The sequence below is a fragment of the Nestor notabilis genome, unplaced genomic scaffold (assembly GCF_000696875.1).
Source record: "Nestor notabilis isolate BGI_N333 unplaced genomic scaffold, ASM69687v1 scaffold6712, whole genome shotgun sequence".
Lineage (NCBI taxonomy): Eukaryota > Metazoa > Chordata > Aves > Psittaciformes > Psittacidae > Nestor > Nestor notabilis.
In genome coordinates this window covers 42,935-63,093 of record NW_009919572.1, presented here as the reverse complement: position 1 = coordinate 63,093, position 20,159 = coordinate 42,935, and the positions used below count along the sequence as shown (strand labels likewise).

The 20,159-nt window shown below is 38.2% G+C and overlaps 1 protein-coding gene across 1 annotated transcript in view; it reads left to right on the top strand.

The window, feature by feature from the left end:
• The window catches only part of RPAP2 (RNA polymerase II associated protein 2), a 39,483-nt gene that overhangs the window by 3,226 nt on the left and 16,098 nt on the right, over positions 1-20,159 (top strand). Inside the window, exons 5-11 of the mRNA XM_010010286.1 lie at positions 136-201; positions 1,428-1,516; positions 3,525-3,560; positions 4,413-5,349; positions 5,633-5,727; positions 7,300-7,380; positions 14,310-14,378. Of these exons, the coding sequence (XP_010008588.1) occupies positions 136-201; positions 1,428-1,516; positions 3,525-3,560; positions 4,413-5,349; positions 5,633-5,727; positions 7,300-7,380; positions 14,310-14,378 (1,373 nt within the window). The remainder of the gene's footprint in view (positions 1-135; positions 202-1,427; positions 1,517-3,524; positions 3,561-4,412; positions 5,350-5,632; positions 5,728-7,299; positions 7,381-14,309; positions 14,379-20,159) is intronic.

Below are 20,159 nucleotides of genomic sequence, written 5' to 3'. Positions count from 1 at the left end.
GAGTGGTTGTAGTATGCAATTCAGTTAAAACAGAACCTATTATACATTAAAACGGATGAACTGGGAATGAAGTTTTCTGTAATGTCATAAGGGAATAAGCTTATAAGTCTTGCTGATGAAAGCATATTGTTATAGGTGCTAAAACAGAAGTACAGAATTTCAACAAAAACAAACAGAGTTTATGACATCACTGAAAGAAAGGTATGGAAACAAATCTACTTCTAAAATGTATTTAATATTGTTTCAGCATTAGAAATGCATTCTGTAACAGCATTCATATAGTGGCTTGATTTGGAGCCAGTGTGTTTGGTTCTTAGGAAAGTAATTTTCATGAACTGTTAGAATATGAAGGTTTTCATGTATTTCAGTTTCTAGATGTTCTCTTTGGAAAGACAAAACCCCACGTGTTTTCTAAGTTTAAACATAAAGTGGAAATTTTTACTTGCTTTGAATGTGGTGCAGCTGATGGGTTAAAGACATTTGTGAATAAGTGTTCTCTGTTTTGCACCAGTATAGTTAATGAGCTTTAGTGGGGCCAAAGTGCACATCCTTCTTATTCACTGGTTTGTAATAGCATAATACAAGTTCCATCTCATGCACTCCTTAGTGTGACTACCTTTAGAGTTCTTTTTTGAGGACTTTTCAACATAAAACCTGTGTCTTCACAAAGTCTGTCTCTTTCTTGAAACATATTTGTGCGTGGTTACCTAAAAGTCATCTTTGCCTGCTCACAGGATACACAGTCACCTCTATGTACATACACACTGAATTGTAGGAGAAATGTTTCTAATTCCAGAAGAAATTTCTTCAGTGTCACTAGGATACATTCCTTTCCTCTGGTTACAACCCTGCGATACACAAAACTGTGGGAATTGCTTTTTCAAGCTACCAGGCAAGACTCCAAGAAGTGGGATGTTTTGTCTTATTCCCTGATGCAAGTGTGCAAGTTTATTTTTCAAAGATGCTGCAAGACTTTAGGTATTTTTCTGAGTATTGCAAAATACCCAAGTTCTGTTGCTAACCAAAATTTTCATTATTAAATACCTGAATTTAACTGCATGACTTTTAAGCTGTATGACCATCTTGTTGGATTAGGAATTGTTTTTTGAACAGGTTTGGGTGCTGTTCTAGTTATTGTCATGTAGACTTCAACACTGTTTTGCTTCTCAGTATGTAATAGAAGTGCAGAAAGCAGGAAAGCAGAAAAGCAGGGAAAAAAGCAGCAGCTAAAAGTGGCTTGTGGGGAATGGGGTAGGCCTATTTGATAGGTTTGGTTTCTCAGGTGAATTAAAAACCTGGTCAGAGGCTTAAAAAGAAATGTGAATTGATAGTTAATTTTACAAGCATACGAAACAATGACTTTTGTATCTTTCTAAGAGTACTGAAGTTGTCTTTAGTCATGTTGTCTTGCTTTCTCTCATTTCCAGTGCTTTTGCAGCAACTTTTGCTATAAAGCATCCAAATATTTTGAAGCTCAGATTTCCCAAAGTCCAGTATGGATGCGAGAAGAAGAAAAGTAAGTATAACCTGATGCATCCATTGCTGCTTTTGAGAGTATCATTTTCTCTGACTAAGCTGCAATGCACTCATTATTTAGCTGCAGTGCACCCAAATGGTTGGGCTGAGGTAGAGGTAACTGATGTTAACAGCTTAGCTTAGCATGGTGTTGATTTTTAAAGTGTCATTGCCTTATTGATTACAATAAGTGACATGACTCAGTGCTATTGATTGACTACTCAGTAGACATGACGATGTTTAGAGGGCAGACTAGTCATAATTAATAGTCAACTCATGTGAGCTTTAAAACGTACTTATTTGGGTTAGATTTTTCCAAACCATATAATGTATGAATTCATCCTATCCTGTTACAGGAGACTTTCTAATTTTAACACAGCACTTGGCATTGGTCTGAAGGTTAAAGTGTGAATGTTTGCACCTCAGAGCAGACTATAACATCAAGAGGTTCTTTATCCTGTCTAAACTTCAAATTCCCCATTTCCTGTTGTTACTTCAGTACGCATATTGGAACAGCATGATGTGGTCCATGTACCCAGCTTAGGAAACATAGGCTTGCACATAATGAATTGAGCCAATGGGTGTCACTGTTTAACAATAAATACTTGCCTAGAGAATATTCAGCTGAATTTATTCAGCTTTTGTTCTCTAAGGCGCTAATTTTGATAGTCTCCTGGTTTTCAACAAAAGAAACTAGCTGAAATTGTATGTTTCGGCTTGTTTTTACAGTTCAGATCAGTCATCTGAATCATTATCTGATCAATGAGATAATAGGTTCAGAGCAGCCTCATCTGATCTGAGGGATTCTAGTAGGTAAAACTAGGCTCGTCATTAAATGTTTAGGTAAATTTACAGTATTCTTGTGCTTTCGTTTTTCTGTCTTTAAATAAAGTATTTCTAAAATCTCCTTTTATTCTTAACATTGCAAATGTATAGTTCTGATATGCCTGACAGAGTTAGTTAATCATGCTGGGGGGAGGGAGGTATTTCCAAACAACAAACAAAACCCCAGGTAGTTCGTGGCTAAGTATATCTGTTTGCACAATCACAGACAAGCGCACATGCTGGTACACACTTACGCATTAGGATATCTGAAATTGTTTTGGCAGAAAAGACTGCAACTTCCACTTCAAACTCTGAAGAAGAGTTATATATAATAATTTAAATAATTTCATGTTACCACCTTTAGTTTCCAAACTCAATTCATTCATATGAGTGATGGAGCTTTCATCTTTATAAGCCTATGGGGGTTTTAATATACTGTCTGAGAAGTGTTAATGCATTGACTTGCATTCAGTGCATGCTTAAAAGACTTTTTCATTTGTAGGACTAGCAGGTGAGGATTTCAACATTTAGTATTGGGTGAAATGAATAGCATTGTGAAGCTGCCTCGTAACTGAGTTGAAGCAGATAGGCTGCAAGTAGAGCTTTGGCAAGAAACCCATCAGAATTGGTTTAGTAGTATTTTTTAGAGTTTCTGGAAACCTTCAAACTCTGTTTTTTTTTAAAGCAGTGTAACCTGATAGCCTAATTTTTACGAAGTAAAATTTTAAATAAATAGAGATATCCTGAATAGTCATCTTTTTCTGCATTAATTTGGAGCATTTTCCTGTAAATGGCCCAGGATTGTTTTTACTCTAGGAGCCTGTGATCTAGGAGGATCTTGGCATGTTTTCTTTGTTGAAGAGACCAAAGGGTGACCTTATCTAGTGCTGGTGACAATTGCAGAGGTCAGACTAGACACTTCCAGAAGTCCTTTCTGACTAACATTTGTGTGACCTTCTGGTTCTGTTAAATGTTTTTTAATACAACGGCATCATGCTGCAGTCATGGGTGGTGCTCTGTGAACACTTATGTATAAACCTGCTCTCACTAACCCTACTTTGAACAGAGAATGTTGCACTAGAAGATCCTCGGATGTCCTTTCCAACTTCAACTATGTATACCATCTTTATTTAAAGAGCACTGATTTAGCAGGAAAATCTTAATTCTGTGTCTTCTTTTTGCAGACCACCAGACATAGAGCTGCTGAAGAAGGGGCAGAGGTACATTCAACTATAATTTTTTCTGTTATAGGCACTTCTAGTTAGAAATATTAGCATCATCTCAGGTGAAAGGGGAATCTTTGATTTCCTGTGTTATACAAAAGACCTTATTAGAACCTACACAAAGGTGTTTTTTTTTCCTTTGTGATTCTAAACCAGCATATTTGATCTGTATGATTTAGAGTACAGCTGCTCCTTGGCCTGTATGTCTTAATTGAGCCTGTTGAAATCTGAAACAAATCCACTGTTTGTACTTTGCATATTTTATACCATCTATTCTTTATAAAGAAAATGGTACCAATTATATGTGATGAAAGCTTCTGTACTTCTTAATCTAAAACATACATATCAGCTAAAATGAAATCATGCTACTCTGTCATCTCTCCGTACCTTGCTGTGTATTGTGATTTTTTTGTTTGCTTTCTTTTGCAGCACATGGCCATTAGGTGGCAAACTTATATATGCTAAAATCAGCTCTGCTTGGCCCTCGATTTTAGGGTAGTATATATATTCCTGTATATGTTAAGACACTCATCTTCATTTTAGAATTGCAGTATTCATCATTCTAAGTCTGACATTAATCTGTTGTCTTCAGTAATACCTTGTTTACTGTTCCTTTTCTAACTGCCAATAATCAACTGAGAATTTGCTTCTCTAAATGGTGTCTGTAGTTGTCAGCTTGATTGCAGAACATTACAACTCTTGAATTTAAGAAAGCTTTCAGAAGAGCAGCTATGATTCTTAAAGCTTCTTCTGCTATAAGAGAAAAATGCTTTATTTATTTTGATACAAGAATGAAAAGCAGGTAACATCCTTTCTTATTTCATTGATGGCTTGTGCTTTCTGTTACAGTGGACAGTCTGGAGAAGAGGTGAAAATACGTGATGAAGTAATTAAAGCATCCGACATTGAAAATCTTAGGATATCTTCAAATCCATGTGATTCTGTTTCTCAAGACAAAGCCAGTGACAGCAGTAGTGATACTGAACAAGAATTTGTTTCTTCTGTCCTACCAGGAAGTCAGTCAAGTTCAGCCAGTTTTGCACAGCATTTGCACAGAAACAGCATCCTCAAAAAGAAGCCCGCTCAGAAAGTCTGTTGCAGCCCTAAAACTGAAGACTCAAATGTGGTAGAAGCCACTGAGCGACTATCTAATTGTACATTAGATTCTCAGGAAGAAAAGCATGCTTGCTCTGATCATAATGAGATAACTGCAACACCTTCAACAAGTGCTACTCCAGGGAAACCGAGTGCTTCAGCAACCTCTGAAAATACCTGTGGTTCACAGATAGTTTATCTAGGCGTAAGCAAAAGAGGGGCAGAACATCTTAAAAGAACACTAGCTAACTCAAAAGAACATAGAGCACCTGATCTGAGGCATCCAGTTAATTCCAAGGGCAGTTTATTACAAGTGCTTAAGCAAACACTTACAGAATGGAGAACTGAGGAAACTTTAAGATTTCTTTATGGCCCAAACTACGCTTCTTTGTGTTCTTCAGAGAGCATAATATCTGCCAACCAGGAGAATGAAGAACTTGATGAGGATGACTTAGATACAACTGATGATCTTAACACTGGCACTATAGGGGAGTCTGAAAACAGTTTGAACTATTCTTTACCTTTCACAGGCCCAGGTGGAATAGTTAAGCCAGTGCCTAGTTATGAAAAGCTAAAAGAAGAAACAGAGTTCCTAGAACTCCGAGTAAAAGAGTTCTATAAAGGAAAGTGCATCTTGGCTGAAGAGGCAGTGACAAGTGCACAAGCAGAGGAACATCCAAGCAAAGATGAAGTAAGTGTCCAGTGGAATAGTGTTGAGGCAGTTGGTTTCTGTCACCATAAGTGGATAAGTAGCATAGAGAAGGGGAAAAGTAGGTTAGCGTACTGTATGTGGGTCAGATTAAGCAAGGTTCTGTACAATAAAATTTTTTATTGGGTTTTTTGTGTTTGGGCTTTTCTATTCAGGGATAAGAGTTTTCTTACGTTTAAACATTTATTGGTAAGCTGTGAATATTTTGAGGCATTGACTTTGAAATACTAGGTTATAGCTGTTAAAAGTTTTTTGTCTGATACAGGATGATCAACAGGAAGATCTCACATTCCCACTTGTTGATTCAAATGCACAAATGCAGATTAGAAAGAGAATCGTCCTTGAAAAACTGAGAAAAGCGTAAGTATCCTTTATTTTGGTGAGTGTCAAGCTGCAGTTGCTGCTCATTCATCATCATTTTATGTAGCAAACACTATGCAAGGACATTCTGGCTTTTTCTAGGTGGCCTTAGCCATAACTTAAACCTGTTACTGCCCTAAAGAACTTGCTTATTTCCGAGACAATCATCTGTGCTGCAGTTGCAGATGTTCGTTGTTAGGGGTATTTGGCTTTTCTGTGGTTATAGTTTGTGTTAGCAGCCAAACTAGATCTTGCTAAAACACTTCATTCTGTTTCTCTCTACCTGCAACAAGTGTGGATGAACCATAGACATGGAATCGAACCATGCTGCAAGAAAGGTGTCTCTCTCTGACCTTTCTGTCAGTGTCAGCATCACAGAGATTCCAAGGACAACTGCTCTGTAGTAAAGCAGTTTCTCTGCTCCTTCAGAGTTTATCTGCAAATTTGTCATTTTCAGCTTCTAGTAAATTTCTGTTGAATTTAAAAGTCTGGTACTTGATGAATAGAGAATAAGAAAGACAGAATGAGTTTTTTCTTCTTTTCTTCAAAGGTTTTATTCTTGACTATCCACTTCTTTAGTTGGTTGGGTTAGATTTCATGTCATATGATAGTCCTGTCACACTCCAGTGATAGAAACAATCTTCACTGGGATAAAGCAATGATTTCTTGGGTGTGTTCAGATGAGGTCAGTGGGAATATGAACATGCCCAGCATCCTAAGAGGCCTGTGTTCAGTTTTTGTAAAACATGTAGTGATGGAAAGGTGAATCAAAATCTTGATTCTTCAGCAGTATTGATGCATCATATGCGTATATGCATATAAATGTAAATAACCAGATATTCAAAAGCAAGAGGATATTAACTATTAAACAAGTAAATAGAGGCAAAAGTTTAATCCTAAATGTGAAAACCTATGCATGATATTTCCAGCATTTGGGGATACTGACAACCAGTTAAACAGTATGTGTGGTTTGTTGTGTCCTGTATCAGTTTTACACACAGTCAAGCAGGGAGGCAACCTGTAGTCTTCTTTCTTTCAAAATCTTCCAATTACCTTACTATCATCTTGATTCCAACTGTCAGTGGAATGTTATTCCTGTTGTATCCATGTGAGTTTGCAGTTAGCAGATATATCCTCTGTGAAAACCTCATTTAGACATGCAGTTTCCTTTTGTATTTTTATTTTTAAACCAAATAAATACAAATAGTTGAAACATTTATGAGGCCTTGAATTCTAATCCTCATAATGTAGACACTTTGATACACTTATTTTGGTAAGAATGTTTTTTCAGACCAGAAATGTGAAGTAAATAAGAGTATGCAACTAAAACTATATCTAATTGTTCTTCATATTCACACTGAATTAGAACCTCTTATTTTTAAAAACAAGCTATTATAAAGTGAAGGTATTGCCCAAATACCACTCAGAGGAATCTGAAATGTAAATCACAGGCCTGAACCACTGCACAGAAGTCAATCTCTTATTAACTTTCCTGAGCTTTGGTGGAAGTCCTCCTTGAGAGGAAATGAGAAAGAGGAGAGTGTATATTGACTGGTGTCCTTTGCCTTGTAGACTGCCTGCAGTTTTGGGCCCTCTTCAGATTACTCCAGGTGATGTTTACACAGAGCTAAAAAATCTTATCAAAACTTTCCGGTGAGTATTGGTCTTTATTTAGAGATTCTTTTTGCTTGATTAATTAAACATGTTGTTGAATGATTTGTGATTTGGGCACTGAGAGGGCCCCATTGCAGATTTGCCCTTTCCTAGCTGTGTGTTCATGTAGTTAATGTCACGTTCCCTGTGGACTAACAAGTCAAGCCTTTCCCTGCTCCTGACACTGGCTAGGTCACCAGGAGTATTTGTAGGTTTCTAAAAACTAGGCCAGTGGTCTCTGGAGGATGGTGGTGAGTCTTTTAAAGGTTCTGCTACCTCGTCACCTCCTATTAAGCGTGAGTTTCTGAGATCTGTCGCTTTCTTTTACTCTGGCTCCCTACAGTCAGGCTAAATGGTTTTACTGTGATTCATAATTGTTACCACTAGAACCAGGAAGAAAGTCCAGTTTGACCTGTCCCTGTCCTGATTTCAAGGGGAAGTATATCTAGTGGACCCTTTAACACCACAGCTGAAGTTTCTGGTTCAGTCAGAAGCAATAAAGACAATATTTGGAAACACTGGTATAAAGAAGGAGGGGAAAATAGTATGGTGGTAACTTCTCTGAACAATTCTAGGTTTTCCTTGGGACACAACTTTCATAACTTGGACCTAGATCATGTCCTGCATCTTGAATTGTCAGAAAAAGGAGGAACACTAACTCTATGTTCATTGTCACTCTTGAAACTTCCCCCCCAAATCCACAACTTGCATGAGGTTTACATGTAAGTTATCCAAAACTCATTCATGTGGTGGTTGCTTTGGTGCACAGAAACCCATCTCTACCTGATTCATTATTATTTATCTGACACCTGGTAGGACATCATTAAGACACACATCTAAATGTGCGATTCCTTGCTATGGAAGATACTCTTTTCCTTTCTGGTGGCTGTCTGCATGATCTCTAAAAGACCTGTTAGCGTTTGAACTTGATTCTATAGTTGAAGTCTTTTAAGTTGTGATTAACCTTTTAATTTAACAACAGCACGAAAACCAGAGAAGATATTCTGGCTTATATTGGAGCAGCATCTATATACTGTGTGTATATAAATACGTATAACTATTATTTGAATAAGATCTTAGTGTCTTAAAATAGTTTTGTTGCTCTGCTCTCTAAATGCTTAACAGTTACTTTAGCTTATGGGTTGATGGAACTAGAAAAACTACATTTGGTCTCTCTCAATCTACTTTTGTATGATTTATTATGTAGTAATTCCTGGAGGTTCTCAAAAGCAGAATCTCTTTTTTAAGTAATTTTTGCTATTCAAAGACAATGTGGCCTGAATACGACATTTTAATAGTGATTTGTAGCAGAGGAGCCTCGGAGCCAAAATGGACTTTTAAAAACTTACATATATTTATATACATCTGTGGATTTACAGCACTGAATGATACCTAATTCATCTGGACTTTGATCCCAATTCCTGGCTCATGTACCAATAATTTATTGTATTTTAAAGTCTTCCCTGATCTATTTCTGATCCCTAAGACACCACTTTCTGAGTTTAAGTCTTTTCTGTTAGGAAGTAAGTTGAAGGTAATGGTAGCAAGTTCTTTGGGCTCGCTTACTGTGAAGATTCCAGATAAATTGGAGAGTAATTCAGCATTTTGGGAAGGGAACAGTTCAGTCAGTTGTGGGCACTACACAAGAATTTGTAAATGCCTTTACCTATCTCGCTCAAAATAAATGGAGTTTTATTGTCACTGATAGTAAAGTAATACAAAAATACAGGAAATAGGAAAGCGATAAAAACCTTTGGGCCCTTTCTCCTCCTTGCATTTCTGATACAGAAGGGTCTGATAAACAGCAGCTGGCTGATGGATATTAAGATGAAAGCATAGGTTTGAATCTCTAGTCCTGTAGGTGGGTTTAAATTTACTTAATATGAGTGGTCTCTGATTTTTAGGTTGAATGCGTTGGCGGGGGGTCCAGGATAAATGTTAAACAGGGTTTATATTTGCAGGGTGTAGAAATTTAAATGCTCCTTTCTTCATTAAATGGGTAAAATGCTTAATGACTGCGAAGGGAGAACTGATGAACGCTACTGCTCTTTCCTGCTTTTTTTTACCGGAAATATTTCAGGCTGAAGAACTTGCCAAAGAGGGTAGGAGGTAAAACGCATGGCTGTAGTAGAGCTTAGCTGAAGAAGGGTAAAAGAGCATGTGGTGAACTAAGCAACAACGATTTTCAGCTCCATTGGTTTTTAAAGGAACGCTTGCAGGTCAGCCTCCTTTGGGCAGCATTTTGTGCAATCGCCACTGCTGGGAAACGCACTAGAGGCATCTCAAGAGACATTTTAGAATGGTTAGAGCTCTTCTCAAACAAAGTCCCTCAGTGCCTGTAAGCTTTTGTTATGAAAACTGAGATGTCAAATAATTCTCCAGAGTGTGTAAGGGCTCTTGGTTAAAAGATCAAGAGAAAATCGTCTATTTATGTATAAATTGAGGCTAAATTATTGTTACTTTGTGGTTGTTGGGGGGTGGGGTGGTGTTAAACATAATATTTCATATTGAAAACAGAATTTCATCTTAATCTTATGATTGCAAGTATTTTAGTTCCTTGTATGGAGCTTATAATAGACATTGAACTCTATCTGTGAAGATGATAGAGTTCTTTCTTAAAGGTGTGTCCAAGACTTTTTATTATAGCTTTGTCTTGCCTTGTTTCCAAGACAATCTTTTGGCTTTTAACTGTGCATCATGAGTGTGTGTTATCTATTGTATACTCTCACTAATAGGTTTTACCTATTACTTATGTTGAGTGGAATTTTAGGTTCTGGGTTTCAAGTCCTTTTCTAATGACCTTTTCTCAAGTAAATGGGCCTCTCTTAAAAGAGCCTAAAGTTACAATAGTAGCATATTTTTGTTGGTTGTTATCAAACTAAGTGATACTATGGTATGTAAATATGTTGCTCTTTTTAAGGGGGTAGATGAGCTGGGGTTTATGGTTAAATTGGTCCAGTTGAAGCATAAAGAAAACCAATATGTGTTATTATTTGCCTGTGCTGATCTGGGTTAGTTAATTTCACTTATCTTAGTGCAAGTTGTGGAAAAATTCTAGGTAGCTGAGGGCCCAAAGTCACAGCTTTATGTCCTAATCCCATGGAGACAGCTTGTTGCCTTGTAGAATAGGCAAGCAGCCAAACTAATGGGTCACATTCTTGAACCGAAGTTAAATATGCCTGCACCTGGGGGTCTGGATGCTGAACAAAAAGGCTTCATTTGCGAAGATGGTGATGACTTGACTTTGCAACAAAGATCAGTGGTAAAATGAAAACACATCTCCATCTGGGGCACATGTGTAAGAACACAGAATTTCTGGGCAAAACAGAAAGATGGCAAGCATGGACCTGCTCGATTGGTTTTTCAGCAAAGGTACTTTTGGTACCAGTAACTCATTGGTGCTAGCTATTAGTCAAAGTCACAGCAACATGGTAAAAATGGAGCTCATAGATTGAGAGACAAGTATATTCTCATTGTAAGGACAAACAAACTTCTAGAAAAGGAAATGACACTCAAGACTATAAACAGGTATAAAGAAAAATACACTTTTAAAAGATTGTTTTATATTAACCAGTTACATTTCCTTGCATCTTGTTCATACTACATGATGCTAGGGGCCTATTAAGGGATAACTACTTAGCATAATAACCCTGGTGTCTTATCTCCTATTCCCTATTGGACAGGATTCTTGTTATCCTGTTATTTACTCGAAATCCCAGGAAATGTTATCCTGCTGAGGAAAGGGTAGTGAGCTCCTGCTCCTGCATTGCTGAGTTTCTTTCTTATAACTTGAAGTTTGTTGTGGTCCCTGTCCACGATCTTGCACAGGACACTTAAGGATGTGCTTAAATCTGCTGCCAGAGCAGGCACTGTTACAAATCAGGTTAGTATTTCCTAATGGAATTCTGCTAGCAGAATTGGCAGCTGACAGCAGTTAAACGGGAAGACAAGGAAAAGAAGTAGAACCAACTGTGTATGCTCTTTTTCCGTCATATTTTTTGATTGGGCAGGGTGCTGGGCCATCTAGCCTAGATCATGCTTTGCCAAGAAGGGCTGGAGCAGATGGTCATGGAGGTCCCTTGCAACCTGGTATTCTATGATTCTATTTTGGGTTTACTTTTTTTATTTACTGGTTACTTTAACCTTGGACTCCCCTGTATTCCTACAACTTCTGTATCGGAGTTCACTTTCCTTGCAGGCTGGGCACTAGTCAGTTATTGGGAGGTCAATTGGGATGGTATTTTTACACATTTTATGGGGGTGAACCACAACACCCACAGACTAGCAATTAAGTGACCCACACAGCTATTTGGGATCATCCAGCCTTCTTGGCTTACCTATCCTGCCCTACAGAGGCCAAGAAAGTAGAAAAGCTGTTTTGAAAAGTTCATGTTGTTTTCTTTGAGTAGGTGAAGGAGAATTTAGCCCAACTGTTTAACAGAAAACACTTCACTGCAAAACTCAAGTCACAAACACAAAGTTTTGTACAGTTTTAACATTTCCACATTGTATGTTTATGACAGAAATCTAGTGACCTCTCCTTCATGGATTGCTCTGAAGTAACAGTTTTGGCTGGAGGCAAGACAAAGAATTAATGAACCATTTTTACAGAGGACTTGCACTTCCATGTTTTCTGAAAGGTTTGCTCTTCAGAGGCCTTGGTGTTGACACACAGCTTGTTTTTGGAAGTGACTGCCCTTCCACTGCTCCTTTTTATTTCAGGCTTCACACCTGTAGGTTGCAAGCTTTAGTCTGCTCGGCCTGAAATGTGCACAAGTGTTTTAGGGCAGGTGTTGTACTGAAAGGTTACTTCTTGTGGAAGCCTGACTGTTCATCTAGCCCAGTGACAGTAATACATCAGCAGACCCATACTGCCATGTCCTGCTGGTTATCTGTGTCTTTTGACTACCTCCTTCATAAATAGCATATTGATGGCAATGACTAGTGTTCAGACCTTGCCAATCAATACTGACATTGAATAAGAGTTAATTGACACAAATAACTGCACCTCTCAGGTTGTGTACAAGAATGACACCTTCCTGTACTCTAATCAATAATAACTCCTTGTAGAGCATTGAAATAAAGCTGCTTTCTCTACTTGGCAGAGTTTTCCCAGATGGCTCGGAGCTGTCTTTTCCATTGTGTCTCATCATAGCAGATTAACTGGAATGGTACACAGGAATTGCCTGTCAAGATGATTCCGTCAGGCATTTCTTGGTCATGTTTACCACTGTCATCAGTACTGAGTCAAGATATTCAGCCTTTGTTTTGTCTTTTGCTCTATAGCCAGAAAATGTTACAGTTTACCAGGTGGAAGCTTTGTTGCCAGCTCTTGCCATTAAGCTATTTCAAATAGTAAATAGTAAACATGAATCCTGTCAAAGATAACAAAAATAATCTGTATTGGCTGGATCTGTTGGATCTAGTTTGATGTGACAATTCCTGTACATGTAGTACAAAACAGGTCATTTCTTTTCATTATTTAACAAAACTCAAGCTCTTGAGACACTACTTGAGTAATTGTTGCTTCAAAGTCCTATTTTGGTTGGAAGACTTGGAGAATGGAGACGTAAACTAGTGTAATACTGCTTTGATCATTCCTGTCATTGGACTTTATGATCTTAAAGGTCTTTTCCAACCTGAATGATTCTATGATTCTATCCTTACTAAAAATTAGTTTTGTTAATTTTTAATATCTATGAAATAGGGAAATGCAGAGTGATACTATCAAGCTTCTTAATCATAAATGCATTTTTAATGACCATTTTAAATATAATTGGGGGAATTTGTTAACAAAATTTGAATTTTAGCAATGGGAAGTACACATACTTTTTCCACTTCTTAACACTTTTTTTGGTAACTAGATACTTGTCCAAAGAAATCAAAGATGTAAAAAAACCAACCACCTGGATGTGAATTTGTTGCCATGTTTTTAATTTTGAGCAGCCTCTCATGCTCACCAGTGCCTGTACATGTGTTATGGATGACAGGGCAGCTTCACTCATGATCTGAATTCATACAAGGCTGTGTAGAAGAGAAGCCTAGAGCAAGCAGGAAGTAAACACAGGGAGGCACTTGCCCATTGGTACTTCTGCAGGATGGTGCCATGTGTCTGAACAAAATGAATGCAGCTGCCCTTTTTGGGTGCCCACGTAGCCACAGGTTCGCTTTTAGCTGCGACTGCCATGGAATTGCTTGTCTTGAATGCTACAGATCATGCCTAAATTCAGCCCTAGAACTCACACATGAGTTTTAAGTCACATTAACATTTGACTTAAAGCAGATCTGTCTTACTACAAAGTTCAGCCAAATGGGTCAGCAGGTATAAAATGCAGCAGCACTTATGTTGAGCACCCGTATGGTTCTTGATTCACACCTACTTTTCTTGCTCTTACATCTGCACTGGCTCCCATTGCATAGTTGTAATTCCAGGTTTCCATTTTTAAATCAAGAATCGTCAGAGGATTTTCTCCAATATCATACAAAATCCACATTAGATTTTACAGCAAATCTGGATCTGGAGCCAATGGGGGAAGCTAAGGGTAAGAAGGCCTGTCTTTTCATAAACACATACACAGTTCCTGATAACTTCCCAGTGGGAATGAGTGAGTGAGAGGTGAGACCTCACAGCAGCCAGGACTATTGTGAGCTAATTCAAAGAATTAGCTTCCATTCAGTGTTGCCCATTCCACTTTCATATAGACAAAGAGGCATATTGGGAATTCTGCAATTCCTCAGTTACAGGATAAGATGAGAGAGAGGGAGAAGCCTGAAAGTTGTGAATTGCTCAGATACAGCTGTTACTGGTACGTCTTAACTCAGTGTGTTAAGTCTTTTAATGGTAGACTTAAATCAAAATTCAGCAGTTGTAATTCTGTTTATTTTCACTTTGGAATGTTCTGATTTATTTTTTTCTCACTATTTTTCAGGTTAACAAACAGAAATATTATTCACAAAATGCCTGAATGGACTCTAATTGCTATTGTTTTGTTATCTGTGTAAGTACCATTTAATGTCAACCATTCTCATACACATCTATCTTAGTTAGCTTATCAAGACAGACTTAATTTTCAGATGAAAGGAGGGAAACTTTTCTTTAACAGGGGAACCAACAGAAATGGTTTTTCATGTAAATGAACTGAATTTTCTCATGACAAATCAGTATTGTCCCACTTGCAACAGCATGTTAATAATGGACAAACTTAATGTTATGTTAAAAACCATTTAAGCTTTAGGGGTTTTTAAAGAGGGCTGGTGGGGTGAAGGAGGAATATTCTTCACTTTCATATTTGCTGCTGACAGACGTTCATCTGCTCCATTACAGTAGGACAAAATGACACATATTATTTGGGGTTGGCATAACTGTTACACTTTTCATTTCTCATTTGACTTCCAATTTCTTAAAAGATTTCATTTTCACAAATTAAAGTCAAATTATTACCATAATATGGAAATAATATTTCCATATTTGCTTCTAAATATGTTTGATTGAATATTCTAGCAAACTTATCTGAGAGAAGAAAGCTTTTTTAGCAACTCCCAAATATCTGAAAGAAATATGGGCACCCTTTATTTTATTTTTATAAGGATTAGCTTTATTGCTTAAGATTATGATACTACAGTGCCTAAAGTCCTCCTTAGCGTTGTTCTACTTACTGTAGAAAAAAATTCTTTCCAAGGGGTTTCCTAATGGGAAGTCTGATTTAATTATAGTGTTTTTCAGTGAGTGTCTGTACAGAGGCATCATCTATAAAACCTGTAGTAAAATGCATTAAGTAACTTCCTCAATTTATATGTTCATGCACTTTTCTGTAGTTAAAGATACAAACCAGACAGTTTCCTCACAAATTCATTTTGAACATTTAACATGAGTTCACCTTTTAAGCAATCACTGGTGGTTTCACACAGCGCCAGGCCCTGCCTTTCAGTAGGGTTAAACCATCAAACAATCTTTGTATGTCTTTCAGCTTGAATTACAAGATTGCAAAAAATCTTTATTCCAGAGGCTGTTTATTACCACACTACTGCTGCTGCTTTTGGGCTTCCTGGGTCACTGGAGCCTGTAGGACAGAGAAGTACTTACAGACATTCACAGGTCAAGAAGAGTTGTGGGCCAACCTCATAGCATCCCCAGTACTGCACTTAACTTTCCTTGATATTACTTCAGTCTGACACATTGTTCTGGCTTTACTGTCCCAAGGAAGACTATACCAGCAGGCATTAGAGCAGGCTTCAGCGAGCCTTACATCTGTGTCACCCAGCCAGATAGCGCTCAAATGATTCATTAAATCAGAACACAGAAAGTAACTTTACTTGAATGCCTTGGCATGAATTTTTTATCAACTATAAGAACAAATCTTTTGTCATTTTTACCATATATTCTTATGGTTGAATTGGTAATTTGTGAAACAGATCTTATGAATTTTTCAGGTACTTTCTGTACAGTTAAGGAAATGGTGACTCTTTTGATCAGAAGTTAAAATTATGTTGCTGGTGTCTCTGCATATGATGAGCTCTAAATGTTTGCATACCTAATGATTGCTTTACAATTGCTTTAAAATGTTCTACAAGTAGCAGGTGGTCTTGGTTCTCTGCTTATACTGATTGCTCTCAAGGGCCCACCCCTAAACAAATGATGTATATTTGATCCTAAAACAGAGTAGATTTTGTTTCTGATACTATTCTAGTGAAATCATGAATAAAACTCCTGTTGACTTCAGCTTTTGTAAGGTCTGTGTAAACTCAGGATCTTCAGATTTTGAACAACTCTCAGCCACTTCTTAAGAGAGGATGTGCAAGAATGTAGGTGGGGTAAGAATGAGTGTTAAGATTGCTCTAGGAAGATGGTGAGTTGCATCATTTCTGGGAAGATTAAAACAGAACATGTAACTATTTGGGAATTCTAGTCAAACTTTTAGTGGAAGCTAGAAGCGTGCAGGGAAAGGCTACTGAGGATCTGGGCAACCATGTGCAGATAGGCCCTCAGATTGTGGCCCTTTCTTATCTCCTGCAGTCTGCCAACAAATCTGTCATACCTTACTAATATTGTTCATAAGAATTATACTCTATTAAAGTTTTCTCTGGCCTCCCCTTAGCTATACTGAGAGCATATGCATTATGCTGCTTATTTCATTATGGGTGATTTCATGTGAATTTTGAGGTGCCGGAGTGTGTCCAGAGAAGAGCAGCAAAGCTGGTGAATGGTCTGGAGCACAAATCTGATGAGGAATGGCTGAGAGAACTGGGGTTATTTAGCCTGGAGAAGAGGATGCTCAGGGAGACCTTGTTGGACTACCTGAAAGGAGGCTGGGAGAGAAGACTGATACCCATCTCACTACAAGTAACAAGCTGTAGGACAAGAGGAAACAGCTGCAGTTTGCACTGGGGAGGTTTAGATGGGATATTGGGGAAGATTCCTTATCAAAAAGGTTGTTGAGCTCTGGAACAGGCTGCCCAGGAAAGTGATGGAGTCACCATTCCTGGGGGGATTTAAAAGATGTGTAGATGTGTCACTTAGGGATATGGTTTAGTGGTGGCCTTGACAGTGCTGGGTTAACAGTTGGACTCGATGATCTTAAATGATTCTGTGATTCTTTGATGTATGTTGCATTAAAGTTGTGTTACAAAGTTATGTAAAGTTATTTAAATCACATAATTGTACGGGGCCCGAGTCAGAGATGGCTTTTTACTAGCTTCTGGCACTGAAAGAGAAGGAGATTTTCAGAATGTGTATTCACAGGCCTTGACCTGATCTGAGACACAGGATGGCCATTTTACTGCTAACACTAAACACTGAAGTAGCATAAGCAACACCTTGGAAGAGGATAACCCTTACAGGAGGATGAAAGACCTCATTACAGGTATCAGAGATATAAGAACAGAGACTACCAAAGGCAGAGTGAGAATGAGATTTCAGGGTGTACCTCAAAAGAAACTATGAAGACCTCAAGTGTTTTTTGGTTTGTCTGGAAGGGGGCAGGGTTGTTTTGTTTAAAGTAGCAACTATTGGATTTTGCTTGCACCCCATTTTGTGAATCGATATTGCGGCTCACCACTTCCTCCTTGTCCATGGTATCTGCTGAGCACTCAGTGTACTTCACAGTGCACTTTGAGTGCCCTCACCCTTTTTGTGGTATGCTACTGGGCAGAATAACCATTATCATTACTGCTGTATTGAATTTAAGTGTCATCACTGTTGATTACTTTGTATTACATTATGGTTATGCTATGCTATTTTCATATTGTGTGCATATTAATTCTTTGTAGGACACAGCATGTTGGATAGTCATAACACCTAATTCTTATGCTTAAATTAGACCTTCCTCTATAGGCTGCTGGTCCTTGAGAAGCTATTGAAAGTACTTATGTGCCCTTCAGTCTACTGACTGTTAAAGAAACCTGGGCTTCTAATTCATTGGTCTGAAATAAAGTGCCTGAAACTAGACAGTGTGACTGTCTTTCTCAAAGTATAAGGTGTTGGACATCACAACAGTGGAGCATTCCCTGTTCCTAGTGAACAGCTGGATTTATTCAATCAAGTTATCATATAAAATATGAACAGCTAGTCTCAGCCTTTATTGAAAATCTAGCCTGAGGCACTTCTGGCTTCATAACCAGCACATCCAACAATGCTTCCTGCAGTTCACTTTGACAGCCAGAGAATTATGTTTGAGTAATTGCATTCATGCTCATCATGGAATGGGTGACTCTTTAAAATCACCTGTAGTGGAAATGTCTTATTTATTTGTCATTTGAAATAATGTTGATGGTGGTAGCTTTCTGTATCTTCCTACTGCAATGTGTAGGGGGTTTTGTTACAGTAATAGCTGCTGTATAATGCACTGTAAACTAGAATACAGAACTTGCATCTTTTTTCCCCCCAGATAAATAGATACAAATACAGAGGTTCAAGAAAGCAGCAGTAGATTGGTTGCTATACAAGCAAGGGCACTTGCTGTTTTCAGTGTATACCCCTGGTACAGTCTAATGGAAAGCTTTCAAGATATTTTCAGGAAATGTCTGCTTTCATCTCACTTATCTGGGCTGGCTGGTTCCAGTGAACTGTGGTCAGCTGCATCTACACAGCCTATGCAAGAGGTTCTCGCCGCTAAAAGCTTTAAAGCATTTCAAAATGTTCTGGGATTAGTTTATAAGCATTCAGCTGCAGTATTTAAACAAACTCAGAATGACCATGATCACTAAACAAAAGCCATCATTATATGTGTGCAGCCACTTTAGATAAATGTGTCATGTGGAGATGGACTCTAGAGGTTTACTCTCTTGGAGATAACAGTTAAGGAACTGGAGAATCTTGGGTTCAAGAATGCGTTTTTACCTCTTTGCACACGAGCACATCTATTGCTCAGCACTGACATCTCTAAATTATTTTAAGAAGAATTCAGATGTTTGGGATGTTGCTGCTATGTTCTTATCTGAAAGTCTGAAAGTTTGAAATGTGCAAATCCAATGTACAAATACATACTGGATATTAATCAGACTTGCAGAGTGACTCTTTCCTAAAGAAGCCACATACAAGTCAGCTGGATGATCTTTTATGTAGCAAGTCTGGTGGTAGAAGATTGGGTCCAGGTTTAAGCTGAGAAAAAGTCATTTATTGTTAAGCTAGAAATGTAACTATTTCCCATTTTGAAACAGAGCTTGCAGGACCAAAAATCAAGTCTTTTTCTTTTTATATGTGTTTGAATGGTCATAGTATTGTCTCTATCTGTAGAGTTATAGTATAGTGTGAAATAGCAAAAAGGCAACTTTGTCTTAACACTTTAAAAAATTTGTAAGTATATCCTTCCCTTTTTTCTCTCTTCATTTTAGGTTGTCATTTGGTGTGAACTCAAATGGGTTTTCTGTTAAGCAGTTCTTGCATATCGGCACTTTCTAAGCAAACTCAAATCTGCATGTTTGGCATATTGTGGAGATCACTATTACTTTACTTCCTCCTAGCGTGTTCCATGTGCTACGTAGGAATCATATACAGAACAGCATTTTAAGGGATTTGCAGTGTTGTTAATTGAACGTTAGTCGATGCTAACTTTACCTATCTTTACCATTCATAAGGGAGAAAGTAGAAGAAGAGACCTTAGCAGTTTCAAAGAAAACTTGTTTTTGTGTGTTTCCTTACACAAAAAAAACCCTGTGGTTTTTTGTGTGTTACTGTAGTGCTGTTACACAGGGAAGTGACACTGTGGATTTCATTCCAGCACTTGCAGCTGTAGGTTTTTTCCACTCTAGTATTCCTCATGGATAGCCTTCTGAATGGGAGACTTGGACGTGCTGTGTAATGTGCCATACCCAGCAGAAACTCTGTGAGATGAGTCCGGGATCATTAGTTCCCCGTTACAGCTGTGGTCCTTGACCCCATCAGCAGGAGCAAAGCCTTAGCACATGCTGTCTGCTGGACTTCTGTGGCCTGGGGCTGGAGGGTTGGCTCAGGAAGCTCCCTGCTCTGCACCTCCCAGCTTTGTTGCCCAGTGCCAGGGAAGAGCAAGGTCACAGCTTTCTGCCAAGTGACTTGAAAATCTCTCCAAGAGAGAGGAATCTGCATGTTCCCAGCAGCGTATGTGTGGGCATTCAGACTGAAGTCATGCACAGCTGTGCAGAGCTGGTGTGTGAAGGGCAGCACCAGTTATAAACTGTCCTTCATGGTGGTGTTCTTCTGACTAAGCTTTGGTAGAATCTAGAAGTACTTTTATGTTGTACATCATTTTGGATCTTCTGCTTTAGTCACCCTTGTGAACATGTATATTCCAAATGTACTTGTGAAT